Source organism: Ischnura elegans, chromosome 1, assembly GCF_921293095.1.
Source record: "Ischnura elegans chromosome 1, ioIscEleg1.1, whole genome shotgun sequence".
Classification (NCBI taxonomy): Eukaryota; Metazoa; Arthropoda; class Insecta; order Odonata; family Coenagrionidae; genus Ischnura; species Ischnura elegans.
In genome coordinates this window covers 112544724-112563422 of record NC_060246.1, presented here as the reverse complement: position 1 = coordinate 112563422, position 18699 = coordinate 112544724, and the positions used below count along the sequence as shown (strand labels likewise).

The 18699-nt window shown below is 39.2% G+C and overlaps 1 protein-coding gene across 1 annotated transcript in view; it reads right to left on the bottom strand.

Moving 5' to 3' along the window:
- Positions 1-12991: 12991 nt before the first annotated feature.
- The window catches only part of LOC124168207, a 235138-nt gene continuing 229430 nt past the window's right edge, over positions 12992-18699 (bottom strand). The window contains exon 15 of the mRNA XM_046546342.1: positions 12992-17130. Within this exon, the coding sequence (XP_046402298.1) occupies positions 16412-17130 (719 nt within the window). The 3' untranslated portion in view covers positions 12992-16411. The remainder of the gene's footprint in view (positions 17131-18699) is intronic.

Genomic DNA, 18699 nt, shown 5'->3' with positions numbered 1-18699 from the left:
AACCTAAGAATTGACATATTGGTCAATGAAATTCACACTTTAGTCTATCTCGATTTTTTTAACATTGAAACCCCATAAGGCAAATTAAAATTTTTGGTTTGGACCCACTTTGTGAGGTCAAAAGGTCAAAATTGTAAAATTTTGCTTACACTCAACAAAACTTAGGACCTTTCCCCATAAGTGTGCCAATTTTCATGAATATTGCTCCATGCAAAGTTACTAAAATTAAAGGTCAAAAATGACACACGACCGTTGGGACAGTCTGTATAGAGAAGATACGAATGGTGACATTGATATCAGAAAAATTAACAATCATTGCCAACTAATTCGCGCATTGACACAAAAAAGGAAAATTTAATGAATGCTACTAAACCACTCACGTACAAGAAGACGCAAATTCGCACCAAATTAATATTACTAATAAACAAGCAAAGAATACCAAGAGCTTCCTCTCATTAATTCTTTGGCGTCATCTTAGACGAAACATTTACATTCCAGCCTCACCTAAAATATTGCAGCATTTATTGCAAGACAAGCAATTTTTACTCTATCTTCCCGTACCTCCCCACATTCTCATCGTTCCATAGTTAAATATTACACTTCAATAGTCTGACCCATCCTTCTGCCTGGCTGCTAAATCTTCGCCAACAATAGAACCATCCGCAAAAATTGGAATTATTTCAAAATAAATCCCTCCGTATCCCAACAAACCTTCCCAAAGTAACCAACATGCAAGATTGCCTTTCCGCTCATAGTGTCACTAGTGTTACCAATTCATTACTCTGGTAGTTAATACTTCTAAGATCAGGCTCGGGAACTAAAAACACATTACTTAAAGACGTTTGTAATTACTATCCGTCGATGCCAACCACAAACACACTGCCTCTTCAATCAACTCTTCTATAAGTCTATCGTGTGTCTTTCATTCTTCTAACTTTAGGGTTTTTCATTGAATTGTTCAAATGAATAATTGTTGTTGAATATATCCTTGCACGAAAAAGAAATAATAATTAAATAATAATAATCAAAATGTAAAAATTTCCTTTCCGCAACGTAAAAAAAATAATGACAATAAAATTACTTACGGACCATTTATTATGACCGTACAAAATAAAATGTTCTGTTCTTAATTTTATTAATTTAACGTTTAAGTTGCTGCTAGCACAAAGAACACACTACACTCTCAACACAAGCATATTTGCGCAAAATGAAAATCATTCTTTTAAACCGAATGGTAGTGGTGAAGTTGGTTCACCGGAACAGCGGAAACGCGCCTGTGACGCGTCAAATGATGTGAGATGGGGCACGTAGCAAATCAAGAGCAAGAAACGCGGTTGGCTGGGACATCATCCTGTTCAAAATTCTTCAATATTCAGCACGACAACCGATGGTAGTGGCGCAGCGGACGGTAAAACATTTGGTAAATAAAATTTGTGACTATTGGCTTGGGGGCGCTACTGCCGGCTTACCTTACAGGATTACACAAATTCAATTCTTGAGATGGTGAAAAGACTTCCTTTTGAAATTTGGCCCATAAAAGGATTTTTTATAATTTTTAGAGAAGATAAAGGTGCACATTTAATTCGTTCGACGATTTTGATGTAAATAACAGCTTTTATTTAAGTATACCGGGACTAGCCGCGGTGATAACTTTTTACGGAGTCACCCGCAATGCACAATTTGTGCGAAAAATCCACAGAGGAAAAATCCCGGTCAAGGCGAATGATTTTTCCTCTGTGGATTTTTCGCGTAAATAACAGCAATAAATAGATGAAAACTGCGACAAGGAAATGGTGAGGTGGCACCGATTGATTCTTAAACCAACAATATCTATGGTTATCTCATAACTATCACGGATATACATTCTAAAGGCATATAATTTATGCATTAATTTGAAATTTTCAGGAATTGCAAATCACCATAGAGGGCGTCCATTAATTACGTGAGGTGATTTTTGGCTATTTTGCACCCCACCTCCCCCCTAATGTGAGATATCGTGGAATTTGGCTTAACCCCCACCCCCTTCCCTCTAACCTCACGAGGGATTGTTCAAAATGCATATTTTCAGTGTAAATACGTTAATATGTACTTCATCGAGTTGGTTTTATTAAAAATAACAATCTGTAAAATTATTTTTATTTAAGATCATTCAAAAGTAGTATTTAAAATACTTAACTGAAATCGCAATTTTTCGATGTGTCTTGCGGAAAAAAATACGTGATACTTGCCAGGACCCCCGCTCTCCGGCACGTTATATTATTTGACAATCGTCTAGACCCCCCTAAACGCCTCACGCAATTAATGGACACCCGCATATTGATTGAGAATAATCAATGAAGCGGTATCAATTTGGCCATACGTTGAGGAGTTTCGGTAAATTGCCGTATCTTCTGTTGCATTTAATCTTACACCTAAAATTCATTTCCCAGGCCAGAGCACCAGGCCGCCTCCTCGCTCCAACCCCAAGGATTGCATCCATGCAGGAAGGATTTTTCATCTTAATATTCTATCATTGATCAAAAGCAGGCATTAACTCAACCATAAATTCGAATTTATACAAATCGAAGTTATTCGAAGAAAAATCACCATATTATTTGACAGCCAGTCTATTCAGCATATTCATTTTCACATAAATTTAAGTACCTAAGGAATATTTAAGTATATAGTTACTAGCCACGGTGAAAATTTTACGGTATCACCCGCAAAGTACACATTGTGCGAAAAGTCCACAAAGAAATAAAATCATTCGCTTTGACTGGGATTCGAACACGGATCCCTCGATTTCCGATCGAGACCTTTAACCAAAGCACACTCACAGCCTATCAGAGAAGACTGTCAGTTCCATGAATAAAGCCAATATAACAGTTCTCTAACATTTAACTGTATAGATAAAATTAGTTAAAAATTCTATAACTCTTGATTAACTTTGTGGTATTCCATTATAAGTAGGGATGGCGGGATAGGATACCTCGGATCTAAATATCCGCGGATATTGCCCTTCATCGGATACATCGGATCCAAAGTCGCGGAAGACCTCGGATCTGGATCCGAAATTTTAAATAATAGCTTCAGTGAATGCAACGCCACATAAGGGTGGAAAGAGTTCCGATTCTATGTTCGAATGAGCCGTCGCATGCGATTCTTGTCCTACTCATGAACCGTTTTGTTTGAAAGTTCTCGCAGAGGTTACGTAGCAGAATTTCAGCCGTGGAAAATAAAAAAGGCAAAATACGACTGGCACATAGTATGACTCTTCCCAAGAGATTGAGCAATCATTGGGGGAATCTCAGCGTCAGGAATTTGAAAATGCATTTGGATCCGAAAATATCCGATCCGAAAGATCCGGCTCCGAAAATCAAGGATCCGATCCGATTCCGGATCCGAAAAAAATCCTGGATCCGTCCATCCCTAATTATAAGTTTTCCTGGATATCACAACATTACTTATACCACTTCTTTTTCACAGAGCGCGACTCGGGTTTCAATGAATTGTCATCATCTTCAGGCGCTACTACGTGCAAATACAATACAAATACATTTGCGCCTGAAGATGATGATAATTCATTGAAACCCGGGTCGCGCTCTGTGAAAAAGAAGTGGTATAAGTAATTTTGTGATATCCAGGAAAACTTAAAATTAGTTTAACTGGTGAAAAATCAGTTGGTTGTTTCAATGGATTTGGGACCATTTACCTTTTTCCACGAGAATGAAGCCAAATCCTAAGATCCGAGTATCGTTTGTAATGTTATTCCTCATCTGTAACCCACTTGGTAGCGCAAAAAAACTTCACAATACTACACCAAAAAACACTTCCACGCATATACCATCGAACACACTTCACACTATGCCATGCGCTGGCCTGGTAATTTCCTAATTCTGATTTCTTCTCACTCCACGTATACCAATCCCTTCTTCACAATTCACTAAGAAAAATTTACGTGTTTTGAACACACAGATTAGGAATCCTTCATGCAATTGGAAATTAGGAATAATCACTTCACAAGACGGATTGGGTACACCACTCAGAAATAAAATTCAACTCCCTCATCACATGGTTATCCAGCAACTGAATTATATTCTGAGTGGCTTCGCACCGATCCGAAATGTTCTCCGTCCTCAACTCTGAATTGCGTCATGTCGAAGGTCTAAAAACACGACCTCGTCCTGAGGTTAGTGCATGACCACAGTTCACAACTTCATTTTTCAGAAAGCAAATACGACCAGCTGAGCGGGAGGGATGCGTCGTGTTGATCGCAAGTGTGAAATGCTAGCGGTTATTCACGCTGGCTTCGCACGGGATTCATAGCACTTCTTCCCCTGGAGAGCATTGTCAAATGTGATATGAAGCATGGGCGCATACTCGCTGGGTACGCCCATGTGATGCTCTTTTTACTTACTGACCATTTATTATGACTGTAAAAAATAAAATATTCTGTTCTTAATTTTATTAATTTAATGCTTAAGTCGCTGCTAGCACAACCAATACACTACACTCTCAACACAAGCATATTTGCGGAGAAGAAAAAGCCGAAGTCTTTAAGTAAAAGCAGTACGAAAGCATTCAACAAACCCACGAAAAATGACATATATTAGTACAAGATATGTAACTAACATAAAACTATTTTTCAAGGAAATAATCTCATAAATCACATGGTTCCCCCACCCCCTGTAGACCATGGCTCGCCCCCCCCCCTAGTTATGATCCTGGTTACGCTCTTGATATGAAGTGAATGATGAAAGACTAGCCCGCACCGCGGCATACGATATAGTTGACTCCAAATTAAAGATATTAGGTGATACGAGGACTAACGAATCCATGCAATTCATAGAATAACGATCGCCATATTTCGCCATCAGCCGATGCGTGGTCGCCCATCAGACATACCAAGGAGACTATGCACTATCCGTGAGAAGGACTTCGGCCCATTTATTTTATGCGGGAAATCTTCGACAAATTTTAGTGCTTGATGAACCATTATTACAAAATAAGGGATTTTCCATTTATTTGCCACTCACCACGCACTTTTAAGGGATTTACAAAAGAGGCATAGTGATTCGAATTGCATGGGGGAAATATGATAATACTAGGGATGTTAACGGAATATGCTCGGCATGAATGATATCGCGTGACAGGGGCGGATAAATATGGCTGGCTCAGGCAGCGCGCCCCCCCTTACTGTGCCGCGCGCATTGACGAGCATTGCAGAACCACAATAGTAACTTTTTTACATTATACGATGGCATTGCCTGGAATTTTTTCATTGTCAGTTTAAATAAAACTTTCATAAACTTTGATTTGCCTTGATTATTTGTCATTACAACAATAAAAGTAAATGTAGCTCAAGATAATTTTTACGCCCTCCGTTGAGTTATTTTCTGTATTCGCTACTGTCGCGTGATGTTTTATACGACAGTGGAATGACCATCAATGCCTTATAGGAAGAAGTTTTTAGAAGTATTAGGTTTTTATAGATCGCTGCAAATGTCTTATTTTATCCGAGCACCAAGAAACACTTCAAAAGAGCTTAAAGTACAAAGAACTAGAGTATCTCGTTACTCTATCCCATAGAAGAACCTTGACGGCAATCACTTGGTATGAACACTATCCCGAAATGTTTTACAATAAACCAGCGCAACGGTCAAAAATGCATTTTGTACGCATGTCCAGTACGTGACACGGAGCTTACTCGAGCGGGAGGCTTGCTCGAGCCCGATCGGCCGACTGATTTAATTGGCTCGCTCCCCGCGGCCGCGGCCACGTGAACGAACGCTATTCGAATCCCGGGTGCGATGTTATAGCCTGATTTCTAGCCTTGGCCTCTTCACTCCCTCGGTTAACATTTACTCGCCTTTGTATTTTTTCACAGGGTTTTCGGATCTTCCGTTGAACTAAATTAGCACTAGGTTGTGATCGGAATAAAAACCTGTGGAACGGAAGATGCGCGAGTTTTTTACACTATTCCATAACCTCTATATTACCATTATGTGGTCTATCTGATATCTCCCCACATTCCCTGGACATTTCAATGTATACCTTGGCCAGGGACGCCGACTTGCAAAAAATATTGGGGGGGCCCAAACCGCGGACTTGCCCATGGGAAATTTTCTAAGTAGTGAGTTTTAAGTTTTTTAAGCATTTTAGAAGAGTCATATGATCAACATTAGAACCCTTATAACTCGAATCTTGATATCTGGAAACTCCGGTGAAAATCGGCAAGCCTGGCACATTTTTTCCTCACACCCATAACGGATTTTTGAGGGGGCTCGGGCCCCCTCAAGCCCCATGGAGTCGGCGCCTATGACCTTGGCCCTTAAAGAGGATTGAACCATGTGTTTGCGATGACTAACTTGTTTCTCCTGCAAAACTTTTTCTACTGTTTTTTTCTACTGCTTTCTCTCCTCTGTCATTTCGCATTCCTTGAATAAATTTCTCTATTTCGTTTCCATCCCATTCCTTTCCCGACTGAGGCGTTCGAGTCCTGCACTACCAGATATTTCTTGCCCTAGATTTCCCCAATTGTTTCCTCGAGCTGCTCCTACAACTCATCTACTTCTTCTTCCCTATGGTTGCTATAGTGGGATGATGAGGAACTCAATCCAATTATCAAAAACCGAAAAACACTACAGCCCAGAGGGACCTTACCTTTGTTTTACTTGCTGAAGAAAATGCTATTTTGCCGAGATGGACTAAAATATGCGAATTTTCATTTCCAATCCGAGATATTATGCTTTCAATTTTCATTGGTTCCGAATTCAAAAAAGCAAAAAAATCTTTAAGGCAATTTTTTGTAGAGCTACATCTCGAACGTTTGCTTAAAAACTTTTGATTTTGATTCCGCCCTCTAAAAGCCAATTAAAGAATAAAAAATCAAAGGTTTTCCATTGATTAACATTCATAACTGTATTTTTACGGGAATGCATATGCAGCAGGTTTAATTATTTGATTATTATATTAAAGTTTTTGCCGATTAAGGTAGGCGTCCATGGAATACTTAATAATCATTCCTGCAGCTTGCCCTTTCTTCATTCACTTTGCAATTCAATTCACAATAACGCCTACTCCCTTTCTTCTTCTCTATAAACAAGGCCGTATCCAGGATTTTGTTCTGGGGGGGCACAAGGGTATCTCCTAATACAAAACGAATGCAATGATAAAGGGACGGTATTAAAAATCTTGCATATTTTTGAGGGTCTGGGGGGGGGGGGGGGGGGGGCACATGCCCCCGTGCTCCCCTCTGGATCCGCCTATGTCTATAAATCATATTCCCTTCCTTCCTCACTCTCGTGTACCCAACTTTCTACCCTCCAATACTATTTCCGACATCCCCTCCCCGCTTAGAACTCCTTCCATCTAAACCTTCTATATCCTCCGTATCTCCTCTAGAAGCTGCCTCTCCTCACCCACCATGTCCACCACTTCGTCGTTCCTCCTCTTATCCTTCAACCTCTCCATTCTTCTCCAAACCCGCATCTGGAATGCCTCCAGTCTCCTCTCGTCCTCCTTCTGAAGAGTCCACTTTTCCTCATGGTTAAGCATTACACTCCAAATCAAACTCCTCCCTAATATTTTCATTGTACTCATACATAACCATGTGGCCCCTTGATTCATCTCACCATTTCGTTTGCAGTTTCATTATTCTCGCCAAAATCATATGAACTGGAAAAAATGTGCATTAGGTACAATTACTATAACAGCTTTCTGGGTGGTGAATGAATGACTAATAGTAAATTAAAATGAAATCACTGAGACAAATGTTAATTTCTTTTATGAGAATTATCTTTCATTTACGCTTGAATTGAAATTTCCCTAGGGTATTTTAATCTGGGAAAAAATTAGTCATTATGAAATAAGCTTGCACTGGACACTTCCTTGTAAATGAAATACATTAAAATCACGTAAGTGCTAAAATAGTACAGCCATTTATCACACCAATCATTCACTGCAGATGAGGCCATGGTGAGTAGGCTGCTGTTGGCTGACTTGATGCTTGTGTGTCCACTGATCATATTGATGTTGCCACTCGGCCTTCCACCTCTGGCAAGCCATTCTTGTTTTACAATATTATTTGTACGCACAAATAGGGTGGTTTCATATTATTTTTTTAATTGCCTAAATTGAAAGATTATTACTCCTGGAGTATGTATTTCACGGTTTTAGATTTTTAAATGACGATATCTATTTTTTGTGATTAAATGAAAAGTGAAAAATTTCAAGTGCATGAAAATGCGACGGCTAAGTATGAATGCTGGGTAAACTCCGTGTGACGTCGATCTGGTTCCTGCTGCCGCAAGTGAGGTGACCTTGGGGCGAGGCTTTGAGCGCTGATACGATGCAGGATGCTAGCAGGTAGCAGAGTACCCTGCTAGATGGTAGCGCTTGGCTTAAATAAGGATTATTAATACCTTTTCAAACGAAGAAAACTTTCCGACCTTAGCCAGTTTTAATAGGTGAATATTAAGACATGTTTCCCTGAGCTCTGTGCCTCATGCATACTTGTGGTGGCTGTATCTAGTGGTGGAGGGGAAAGTCAACTAGAAGTAGCTTTAGTATTATTCTTGAAGGTGGGTAAGACAGTGATATTTGTAGATCAGGTAAGCAAAAGAATTCTGGTTGGAGAAATTGAGGAACGACCCACCAACCTAGCAGGGGAAATTATGAAGTAAATCCAAGGTAAGAAAAATCTAATGACAGGGAATTGTAACGCCGCAGTCGGGGAAGGGATGGGATGGAAACAAAATAGGAAATATGGGATATGAATGTGAAATGAACAGGGAGAGAAATCAACAGAATTTTGCAGGAGAAATAAATTATTCGTCACAAACACATACAGCAGACTCCCAATTATCCGGCTGCGGTTTATCCAGGTTGCGGATTATCCGTGCATGGTTTTTACTCTGGCTCAATTTTTTCCGCGATCTTAAAATAAAATCGTACGCAAAATCATCGGAATCACTGCATTAATGCTACGATAAACCGGGCTTATTATTTCCGTTAGAATCGCCTTTAGAAAATGGATCGCGCGCTAGCTGCATTCACGGGAGTACCGTGATCCTGTTTTCCAGGCCTCGCGGTGCGCGACCGCGCTCCACTAAAAAGACCGCAAACTAGCGTAGAAAGCTCTCACTGAGCCCGGGAAGCACTCTAAAATAACAGAATAACTGCACAAATAATGATATCTTGTTTGTTTTAGGTAAATTATGAACATTGCGAGACATTTAAGTGAGAGTTTGGGTTATCCGTGTTTTCTGATTATTCGTGCCGTCTCTCCCCATCATTAGCCCGGATAATCGGGAGTGTACTGTAGTTCAATTATCAAACTGTATGGCAAACGGTCTCCTGATACTTGAGATAAAAAAAACATACAATTACTGTATGAAATATTCTATTTGTTTTAATACCGGAGCTATTAATATGAAATTAAATTATTGAGGATCCGTAATACACAAAAAAAGTAACGTATTGATAACGTATTAAAATTCTTGTCTTTTTTTAAGCAAGTTTCCAATGCTATCTATAGAAATAGGAATTTTGGGGAAATTACCAATCAATTTCTGTGAGAAACCAGGAGGGCGAGGGAGGCTTGGTGGATATGAGGGAGAGACACTGAGGAAATGGGAAATATGTATTAAGAAGGATCAATAGGTATGCATATGCATTGTACATCAAGGTAGAGTTGCTATCTCGTAGTCCCTCATTCTATCTCTTGATCAAGGTCTCTCGTCAGCCATTAGGCCGAGGTCCCCCCATAACCCCCTTTCCAGCGTGGGTGATGTCTTTTTATCGAGTGCTGACTAGCAAAAGACCAATGACTAGAGGTCCGTGAAAGTGGTTTTATTTTTTGCTAAAAATGTATGTAAATAAAACCATGTGATTTCGTTGTTTTAGAAAATCTTGGCGGTGTTATTATAACGCTAGGTACATTTTTCCCAGGTCTATAGGCGTTTTATTATTTATGGTACACGTTACATGAATACTTTTACTTCTATTAAGCATTTTACGTAACATTTAACAGAATTTCGATTGTACAAAATTTCTGATAAAACTACATGAAAGAAATGGTTCAAGTTATATTGGTTCAAGGCATATGAATGGTTCAAGTATGTAGACTTGGCGAATACGATCGGCAAACGGCAAATCCCTACTACCTTATATGTGTATACTTCGAGAGCCATTCCAGAATTTTTGCATTGTCAAGTTTCTCTACACTAAATAAAGCCTTTAAAAATGCTTCTGTAATAGCAACAACAAGCTCCTTTGCTTTCTTTGACTGAGTGACTGTGTGTTCAAATGATAGCTGTCGTTTTGCAAGTCCCCTTTCTTTCGCACGTTTGTGTGTATCGCTACTGATGTGCTTTAACAAAGTGTCACATCTTTCAAATTCAAATCTTTTATCGCAAACTTTGCACAGTAATACTCTGTCTTTCACATAAAATCCTTCTCAGCTGAATTCACTTGCCCTGGTATGAACAGTATCACTAGCTTTTGGCATTTTAAAATTCCTATCCTTCGTTCAATATTTAAAGCTGGAACTACGATAAAAATACAGTCCAACCCCAAAACACAACCTATCACGGTAGTGTTTTCAAACTCAGTGCTGGGTAGCCACGGTATAACCATAGCACTGTACAACTTACAAATTGGCAGAGATGTTTCATGTCGTGGGTTCCCGATCGATACCCCTCACCCAAGTGTTGAGGGAAGGTAGGACAACGGCTAGATACAACAAAATCGCTTCGTTTTGATTACAACTGTTGCCAATCGGTCAGGAAAGGCAGGGAAAGAAGCGCACATAACAAAAAATAATCTGATTCAAAGAAACTTGAAATGTTATTTCCCATTTATCATGTTTATCATTTATCCCATGAGACATCTAGAAAGAGACGCTTTCTCACCTGAAGAATTAGATATTAGATTTGGCCAATGTCGAAATGATATTTTTTTGCATTGCAGCTCAGTGGAGAGCCGAATATCCGACGATCCGTTCTCTAATAAGGAGAACCCCCTCTCCTCCTATCTTTTCTGTTCCTTCCTTCCCCCAACTGCTAGCGCTTCGTGCTTTCAAATAACCATACGTGTCTATGGATGTCATAAAACGAATCGAATAGCGCAGTTGACGGCACGGCGCCATTGACGGCCGCCGTGGTCACCACGGCGCCCATTTCAATCCGGCCGGGCGGTGCGCCGTCTACGGCGTGAAATACAGGCAGTGCTTCATTAAGGCCGCTTTCTGACGAAACGACTTTTCGCCGGCCGCCGTTCACGTTACGACGCCGTGAAATTCAGGCCGCTTTCATTCGAGACGACTCTCTGCCACGCTGTGGGCCGTGCCGTGAACGGCGGCCCGGTCCCAGCCAGCGGCCGTGTTTAAGTCAACGAAATTGTTACATTAGACCCACACTCAAGGTTTTCCTGCAACAAATTATCCAATAACGCTGTCTAATGCGTCGCGGTGAGTCACCGGAATTACTGCTCGGCATTGACGCGTACCGGGCGCGTGAGCTTGTATTTCCGCTCTTCCGCGGCCGCGTTAAATTTCTTTCCGCACATTTTTAATTCATAATAATTAAGTCTTCAGGTGAGAAAGCGCCCCATTCTAAATATTTCAGGATTGATACATGGGAATCGAAGATAGAGGCTGTGATAAATTTAACGGCAAATTCTGGTGGAGAAATCACTACAGTGCGCGATATTACGCGGATGCGTTATGCGCGAGACTAAACGAGCCAATTGACCTTGGAATCGTAATGAGATAGAGCAAATGAACGTCGGCAGCGTTAAGCAATGAAGGTTAGGGCTTTAATAGATTATGACTAATTAGATTTGATTTTTTCGCTAATCCGACTAAAATCGCAAGAAACGCGAAATTTCGTTTTAAGTTACCGATTTCGCGTTATTTCGCGATATCGCGTATCGCGAAATTCACGGACCTCTACCAATGACCTGTCTTCCTGACTTGGGTTCAAGGCTCAAATGATTGAGGCTCTGTAGTGCGCAAAAAAACGAGCATAATAATAACAGGATTGTTTTCAATATCTTGTCTACTTTTTAAGCATCTGGGGGGCATGTGGCCCTCCCCCCCACTAAATCTGCCTATTCTTGTAGGTATCTCTGTAAGAATATGTCATGGCTATTCCAGTTATTTTTTTAATAACAGTTACAGATAAAATACTACACAAGGGCAAAAAAATCATGAAGCATCCACATTAACTTCTACCATGAAGATTCTTAGATCTCGCATTAATGTCTTCTATTCCTCACTTCTGTTTAACTCTTCCGTGTACAATGGAACACACCATATCATTCCTCCTGGATCTTAACTTTGGACAAAAACTTTCAGGCAATGCATTTTGCTGAAAAGAGTCCCATTAACCCCACTGCAGCCGCATCTTACTAATTGCTACATGCAAGTGACCAGTGGCACAGCGAAGTGGGGTTTTTGAGGGTTAAAACCCCCCCTAGAGCTCGGAGAAATTTTTAAGTTTAATCCATTTTACTTAATTGGATTTATATTACTAATAGAATACTGTAAGGATTTATAAAGTATCCCTCAGAAAGCCATAAAACCATTTTGAACAGTTTATCTTAAAATTCTGCAATTTATTAATCTCGCACCTACCGTTTATCCTGGTGGGTATTCCATACCCCCACACACCCCGGTATTAGTTGCACCCAAACCCCCCTAAGCCTCAATTCCTAGCTGCACCCCTGCAAGTGACTGGTGCACTCAGTAAAGTATAACCAACTACACAATGCCCAGATTGTAGCAATCACCATACAACATTATATGAAATCACATAGCACACATTATATGAAATAAACATTGCCAAACGCAGCAGAAGCGCACTCCACTAGTATCTTTGGTGACAAAGAAATAACAAAGTATGCCACACAGAGTGAAGAGATTGAAGAGAGTGTGTCCATGTGTGTCAGAGTGAAGTGTGTCCACGAAATGTTTAATAACAATTCTGCAGAAAATCAAAATTCATCAAAATAAGCATTTAACATTTTATTGTAACAGAAACCACATATTATGAAGGTACATAATACATTAAATACATTCTCACAAACTGAGTTCTGCAAATTTTTGATACAAAGAAATGATTGGTCCAAATTAAATTACATTAAGTTCATGCAACTAATGTCATTTGCTGAAATATATAATCATTGAAGCCCATTACCACCAACAATGCCTAGAATTTCCTTTCAAATATAAGTAGTCAGATTTCAATGGTCAAGAACAATGATTTATCTGCTCCACCCTCTTGAGTTAGATTCAATTCATAAATTACACCTTTACCAGGACATAAGTACTGATGGCATAATGTTTTCCATAGCATTACCACCTTAGGTGCTAGTACATATTTATACATCCGGATAAGAGTAAGCCATTGTAGAAACATGAAAAAGGCAGAATTTACACTAACCAAAGTTCAGTTAAAGAATTACAGTGTTTTCACTTGAACTGAGAATCAAATCCCTCCGACAACTGGCTCATGAATTATGGACTGGGTTATGCATTTAATTCCAAAGAATAGACAACAACTTTGCTATAAAGAACATATCACAAGGAACTTATGCAAGAACTGATATGAATAAATTTTCGCGCAACACCTTAAAATTATGAGAGGGTAATTTATAGACAAAGTAAAACCTAGCGAATTAAATCACTGATTCACACTGATGAAATTTTGGAGGAAACATATCAAAAATACAGGACATAAACTCACTTATTCTTACTCTATCACAATCATACCCTTCCATGCTACACAAGAGTATGTACTTATGATTACTCATTCAGCAATCATTTTCTCTCGAAAATTTAGAAGAAGATAAAAGAGATTATTGTTTTCAGTTAACACCATTTTCATAATTCTTTACACAGGAGTAATATTATTGGCATTTTTTCTCAATTTACACAACACTATTCAAACCAGAAAATGTTTCTCCTTATATCATGGAAGGATCATTTCAAAGACCTGTCAGAAAAATCACAAATCTGAAACTACTGTGCTTATGATCCCACCAGACAAAAATCCCTTTCCTGAATACCACACCAATACCAGATGTGATGGACATGAAGCAGTGCTTATAAATACATATTTACTTCCAAATGGGCATGCATAGAGGGACTCGTTGAATTTCACTATCCTGAGTATGGTTTATTTCGACTATTAACTTGAAAAATAATCTTATTTTACAAAGACAATCTGTGGGGTCATATTCAGATAGTGAATACTTATACATATGGAGTCTTTTGGCAGAAAGGTAAGGGGGAATTCTAAGTTGGGAAGTCTGGAAGGCTTTACACGGAGAGGCACTTTATAGTCACAGATTCTGTAATCCACCCTAAAATTCAAATTCTTCATATACAAAAGCCATTGTAATTATCAAGCTGTAAACTTCTGTCAGAGGGTCCTAACATCACATGTAGTGTAATATTGTCACATTGCGACACACACTCTCACCCCAATTATGGGTTGGTAATCATTAAGAGCAGGAGAACATCTAACTGTAAGATATTTTTTCCACGAGCATTGTAAGTAACAAAATAATGATTAATGGATGAAAGAAAGAGAAGCAAGATTGTAATATTTACTCGTTTATAGCAAAAATTTTAGTCCATAGACATTCTTCCAAATAAATATGTACAGATGAGAATTTCTGTGCAAATCTCAAGAGAAATTCATTGAAGCCATTGCCCAGGTGAATGCAGGGCCTTAGCGCTATGGCCAAAATCACCACCACACAGCACTGAAGTCAAATTATATCACTTGCAAGTATGACCATCATTTCTCAACTCTCTACAATTATAATTCATATGAAAATTATCTACAAATCAAATCTGAGATAAGTCATCTATTAAAGTAAACAGCACAAGGGGCAAAAATTAGATCTGATGTTAAATCTGGCATTAAATAGCTCAGAAATACACGATTTATCTATATCAGTAAATTAAATGGAACCGTAAGAGATGGTGAACTAGTGTACATGAAACCATGTGCAAAGTAATAGGGAAGATAACAATTATCATAAACATAACCCATCTAGAGCTGAATATTCAAAACTTAGGAAACAAAGCAATTTTCAATCAGATGCTCTTGTTTTCCTACTCTGTGTTGCAGCACCCTTTTTGGACGGCTTCGATGAATGAAATGGACAATGATCACGTGGCAACGTTGATAAACAAAAGTCCCATTTACAATTTGCACTAATTTACATATCAATATTAATCTCATTCATAATTAAAACTTGGGTTCTATACATGCCATTGCAAAAAAATATCTAGACAACCCAGCTAGCACCAGTGACATCAATCACATAGAATACACTAGGATTCCATGGAGACGCTCCCTCTTGAGGATATGATACCTATCCAATGCTAATACCAAATTCTCATTAGCATCAGATATCATATAAGTAACAAGGGGAGTACAAATGGGAACCAAGTATTTTTTAGATAATTTTGCTGGCTGGGCAGTTAACAAGGTGCACCAAAATCTCTTTTCATAGACTATCTAAACAGAATTCAAGTGCCAATGAGGTCCAACAATGCCTGAATCAATTGAAAAGGTAATGAAACAATATCTAGATGTTAACTTCTGAAAGCTGAAAACCAGATATTTATAATGCAGTTTATTCGGAGCATGCACTTCGTAACCCAGAGGATAAAATGTAAATATTTACAGCCATTCATAATTACAGTGAGTGCACACATAAAATATCATTCCAATCCATGACATGGCAAATGAACCATATGCCATGTTATCAACTAAAATGTGCTGGGAAAATGAATGGATCTAAGTTCTCTTCTCCCATACGCCCATTTAACTGGGCAAATCAACAGGTACAATGTTTTTTACAAACATCTCAGAACACTTAATTACACTCCATCTTCTAAAAAAGTTTATATTTACATTTTGTCACACATGGTAAATTTCATTGTATGACTTTGACATGGCGTGCTGAATTAAACTCCAATTAAAAATTTTCCGGCATAATTTGCTCAACAAATCTGTACAATACAATATTTATTAAAAACATATAGAGTTACAATATACTCCCTATGAAACTCAAAACCACATCATTGAGAGGCAAATTTTGTATACTATTAGGAATATGCAATAACAAATAGGATAAGGAAGAGCTAACAATAATTCTGACTTTATGGGAGTCACAAAATTAACTAAATCATTCAAAACACACACAAGATCATTTTAAAGCATTCAAATTTGGACTTCATCAAAGGCATTTTTATGCTACTGAAAAGTAAAAATGAATTGACAATTATGATATGATTTTACACAAGTAAAACCACCTGGGTATTGTCGCCTTGGAAACAACCACCCAGAGGCCGACAAGCAATACCTTTTGATGAATGAAATCATTGCATGCCTTCCACTTGGCAGCATATCTACAGAGCAGTCTTTGTTATACCCTCCCTTTCCTTCTCTGCATCGAGAAGAGAGGCCTCCCCTTTCTGTTCCTCGGCCCTCCTCTTAACTTTCAACTCTTTCACCTCGTCCACAGTTTCCTCGGAGGCTTGAGAATCCACGTTGGAACCTTCAACCCTCTCTGTCACTTTCACCACCTTCTTCGGCCCCTGCGACACTTCACTGAGATTGAACTTGTGCGGCAGGTCCAACTTCAGCCGGTCCCTCGTGTGACGGAGCTCCCCCAGGCCCGTGGGCGAGAGGGGAGAGGCGGGTGGGGAGGAACACGAAGAGAGCGACGCGCTCGAGGAAGACGAGTGGATGGTGGGCGAGGGCAGGCTCTGCTGGGATAGCCACTCCACTGCACCCACCAGCGGCCCTTTAAGCGGCCTCTCTTGAGCATCCGAGTCTTCCTCTTGCTGGGAGTCAACAGTTGCAGCTGGATCTGTGACGCCACTACTCCCGCCTTCCCCCACAGTGCTTCCTTCGCCTAGTTCCAGCCCCCCACCATCTTCACCACTCTTACTCCAGGATGACCTCCGACCCGCAACCCATCCAGGAACATTGTTGGCAATCAGGCCCAGTCCCGGGAAGAACTGAGTTGTTCCTACTTGGAATGTAGGATCGGGAGCACAGTACTGGAAAGGTCTGGATGAACTGCTCACCATGAATTCTCCTTCGCTTGTATCTGGGGATACCCCTGAGAGGATGAATATTACAGATATTAAAATCAGCCAGCCACCGTCAAATTTCAGAATGAATAAGGTAAAAACTCATATAAACATATCTACAAGTACATTCAACCATCACATTACTACTTTGATTTTATAATTTATTTGGATTGAAAAAATAGTAATGTGCACACAATTGAAAAGAGAATGAGACAAAACACGGCATTTTCATGACACTGTTTAAGCATTTTAAGCAAGAAAATAGTTGAAGAAATACGATAGAGACTTAACAATCAAGCAAAAATCGATATCCTCACAGCTGAGCTTCTCAGCAGTTGATATGGCATTTTTTTCCGAAAACAGGATAACAGGTTATAATGTACGAGTTATAATATAAATCTCGCTTATCAGAGCCACTGACAAAAGGATATCTTCTCAGGATACATATTTAGCTTCACCCTCTTCAGTTGTTTCTTTGTATGATGCATGCGATAGCATCAATTCTGCACTTCACCATGTACGTTTGGTTCCTTCCTTTCCACTGTGGGTTGACTTCAAACCAGCGAGTGTTTTCAGTGTGGGTTTGATAAAGTCAGGTTTCATTTTTATTAGTTTTATTGTTATGCATTCGTCTTTATTCGTATTATGGCCCCTACAAACAAGCAAGTGAGAACTTTAAAAGATGGACTGAAAATAATTGAAGAAGAACATAAGACAGGAAGAGGCGCGTGAACTTTGAAAAATGCCTCCAGTTGTCTGCTAGCACATAACAGCAGTGGTGGGGATAGAAGAAGCTACAGAAATTGTGGATCACGTGGGTGTGTCACAGCCAACAAAACATTGTTCACGCTTAACATGGCTGCCTCTATTATATTTAAATTATGTATACCTATTAGAAAGGAACATTTCAGATGGTGGACTATTTTTGGCCCACGAGATCCATCTCACTACCAATTACTGCACCGGCGAAAGCAGTAGTTTTAAGCATAAAATGCACATCGCTCTTGTAAATACGTGTGCTTAAAATGGCGTTTCATCAGTGACAATTTTTATATCAGACAAAAATCCTTCGTAGCAGTGTAATTACTGTGATGGCATTCAAACATTTTTTAGCAAAGTGACGTGTTCCCTTCGGATATTCGAAAGAGATATTTGTTGAATGTGCCCAAAGTGTTTCCATAAAATTCAAATATACCTGTAAACAGGTAAATTTCTGAATGAATCCTTAAAAGAATATCAAAATTATTCCCTAAAATCCCGTTTCCTTCTACATAGGCAATCTAGTCTCACATTCCCATATTGATCGTTTTCCTGCATTCATAATGTTTTTCGTCCATCGCCTTGAAAAATGATAGATCAAAGTTTCACTGTCCAACAACAAAATAACCAGTGGTTGCACATCAATTTCAGCAAGATATATCCAAAGTTTCTTTGGTTTATTTTGAATTTAAATATTTTGCAAAATTTTGAAAATTCCTAATGATACGAGGGTGGTTTGAAAAGCTCTCAGAATCACCACGAGTTGTCAGCGCTAGTGCAACAAACTTTTCACGTGATATGTATAGGACTGTTTGCTGTAAACATATGCCACGTCAATG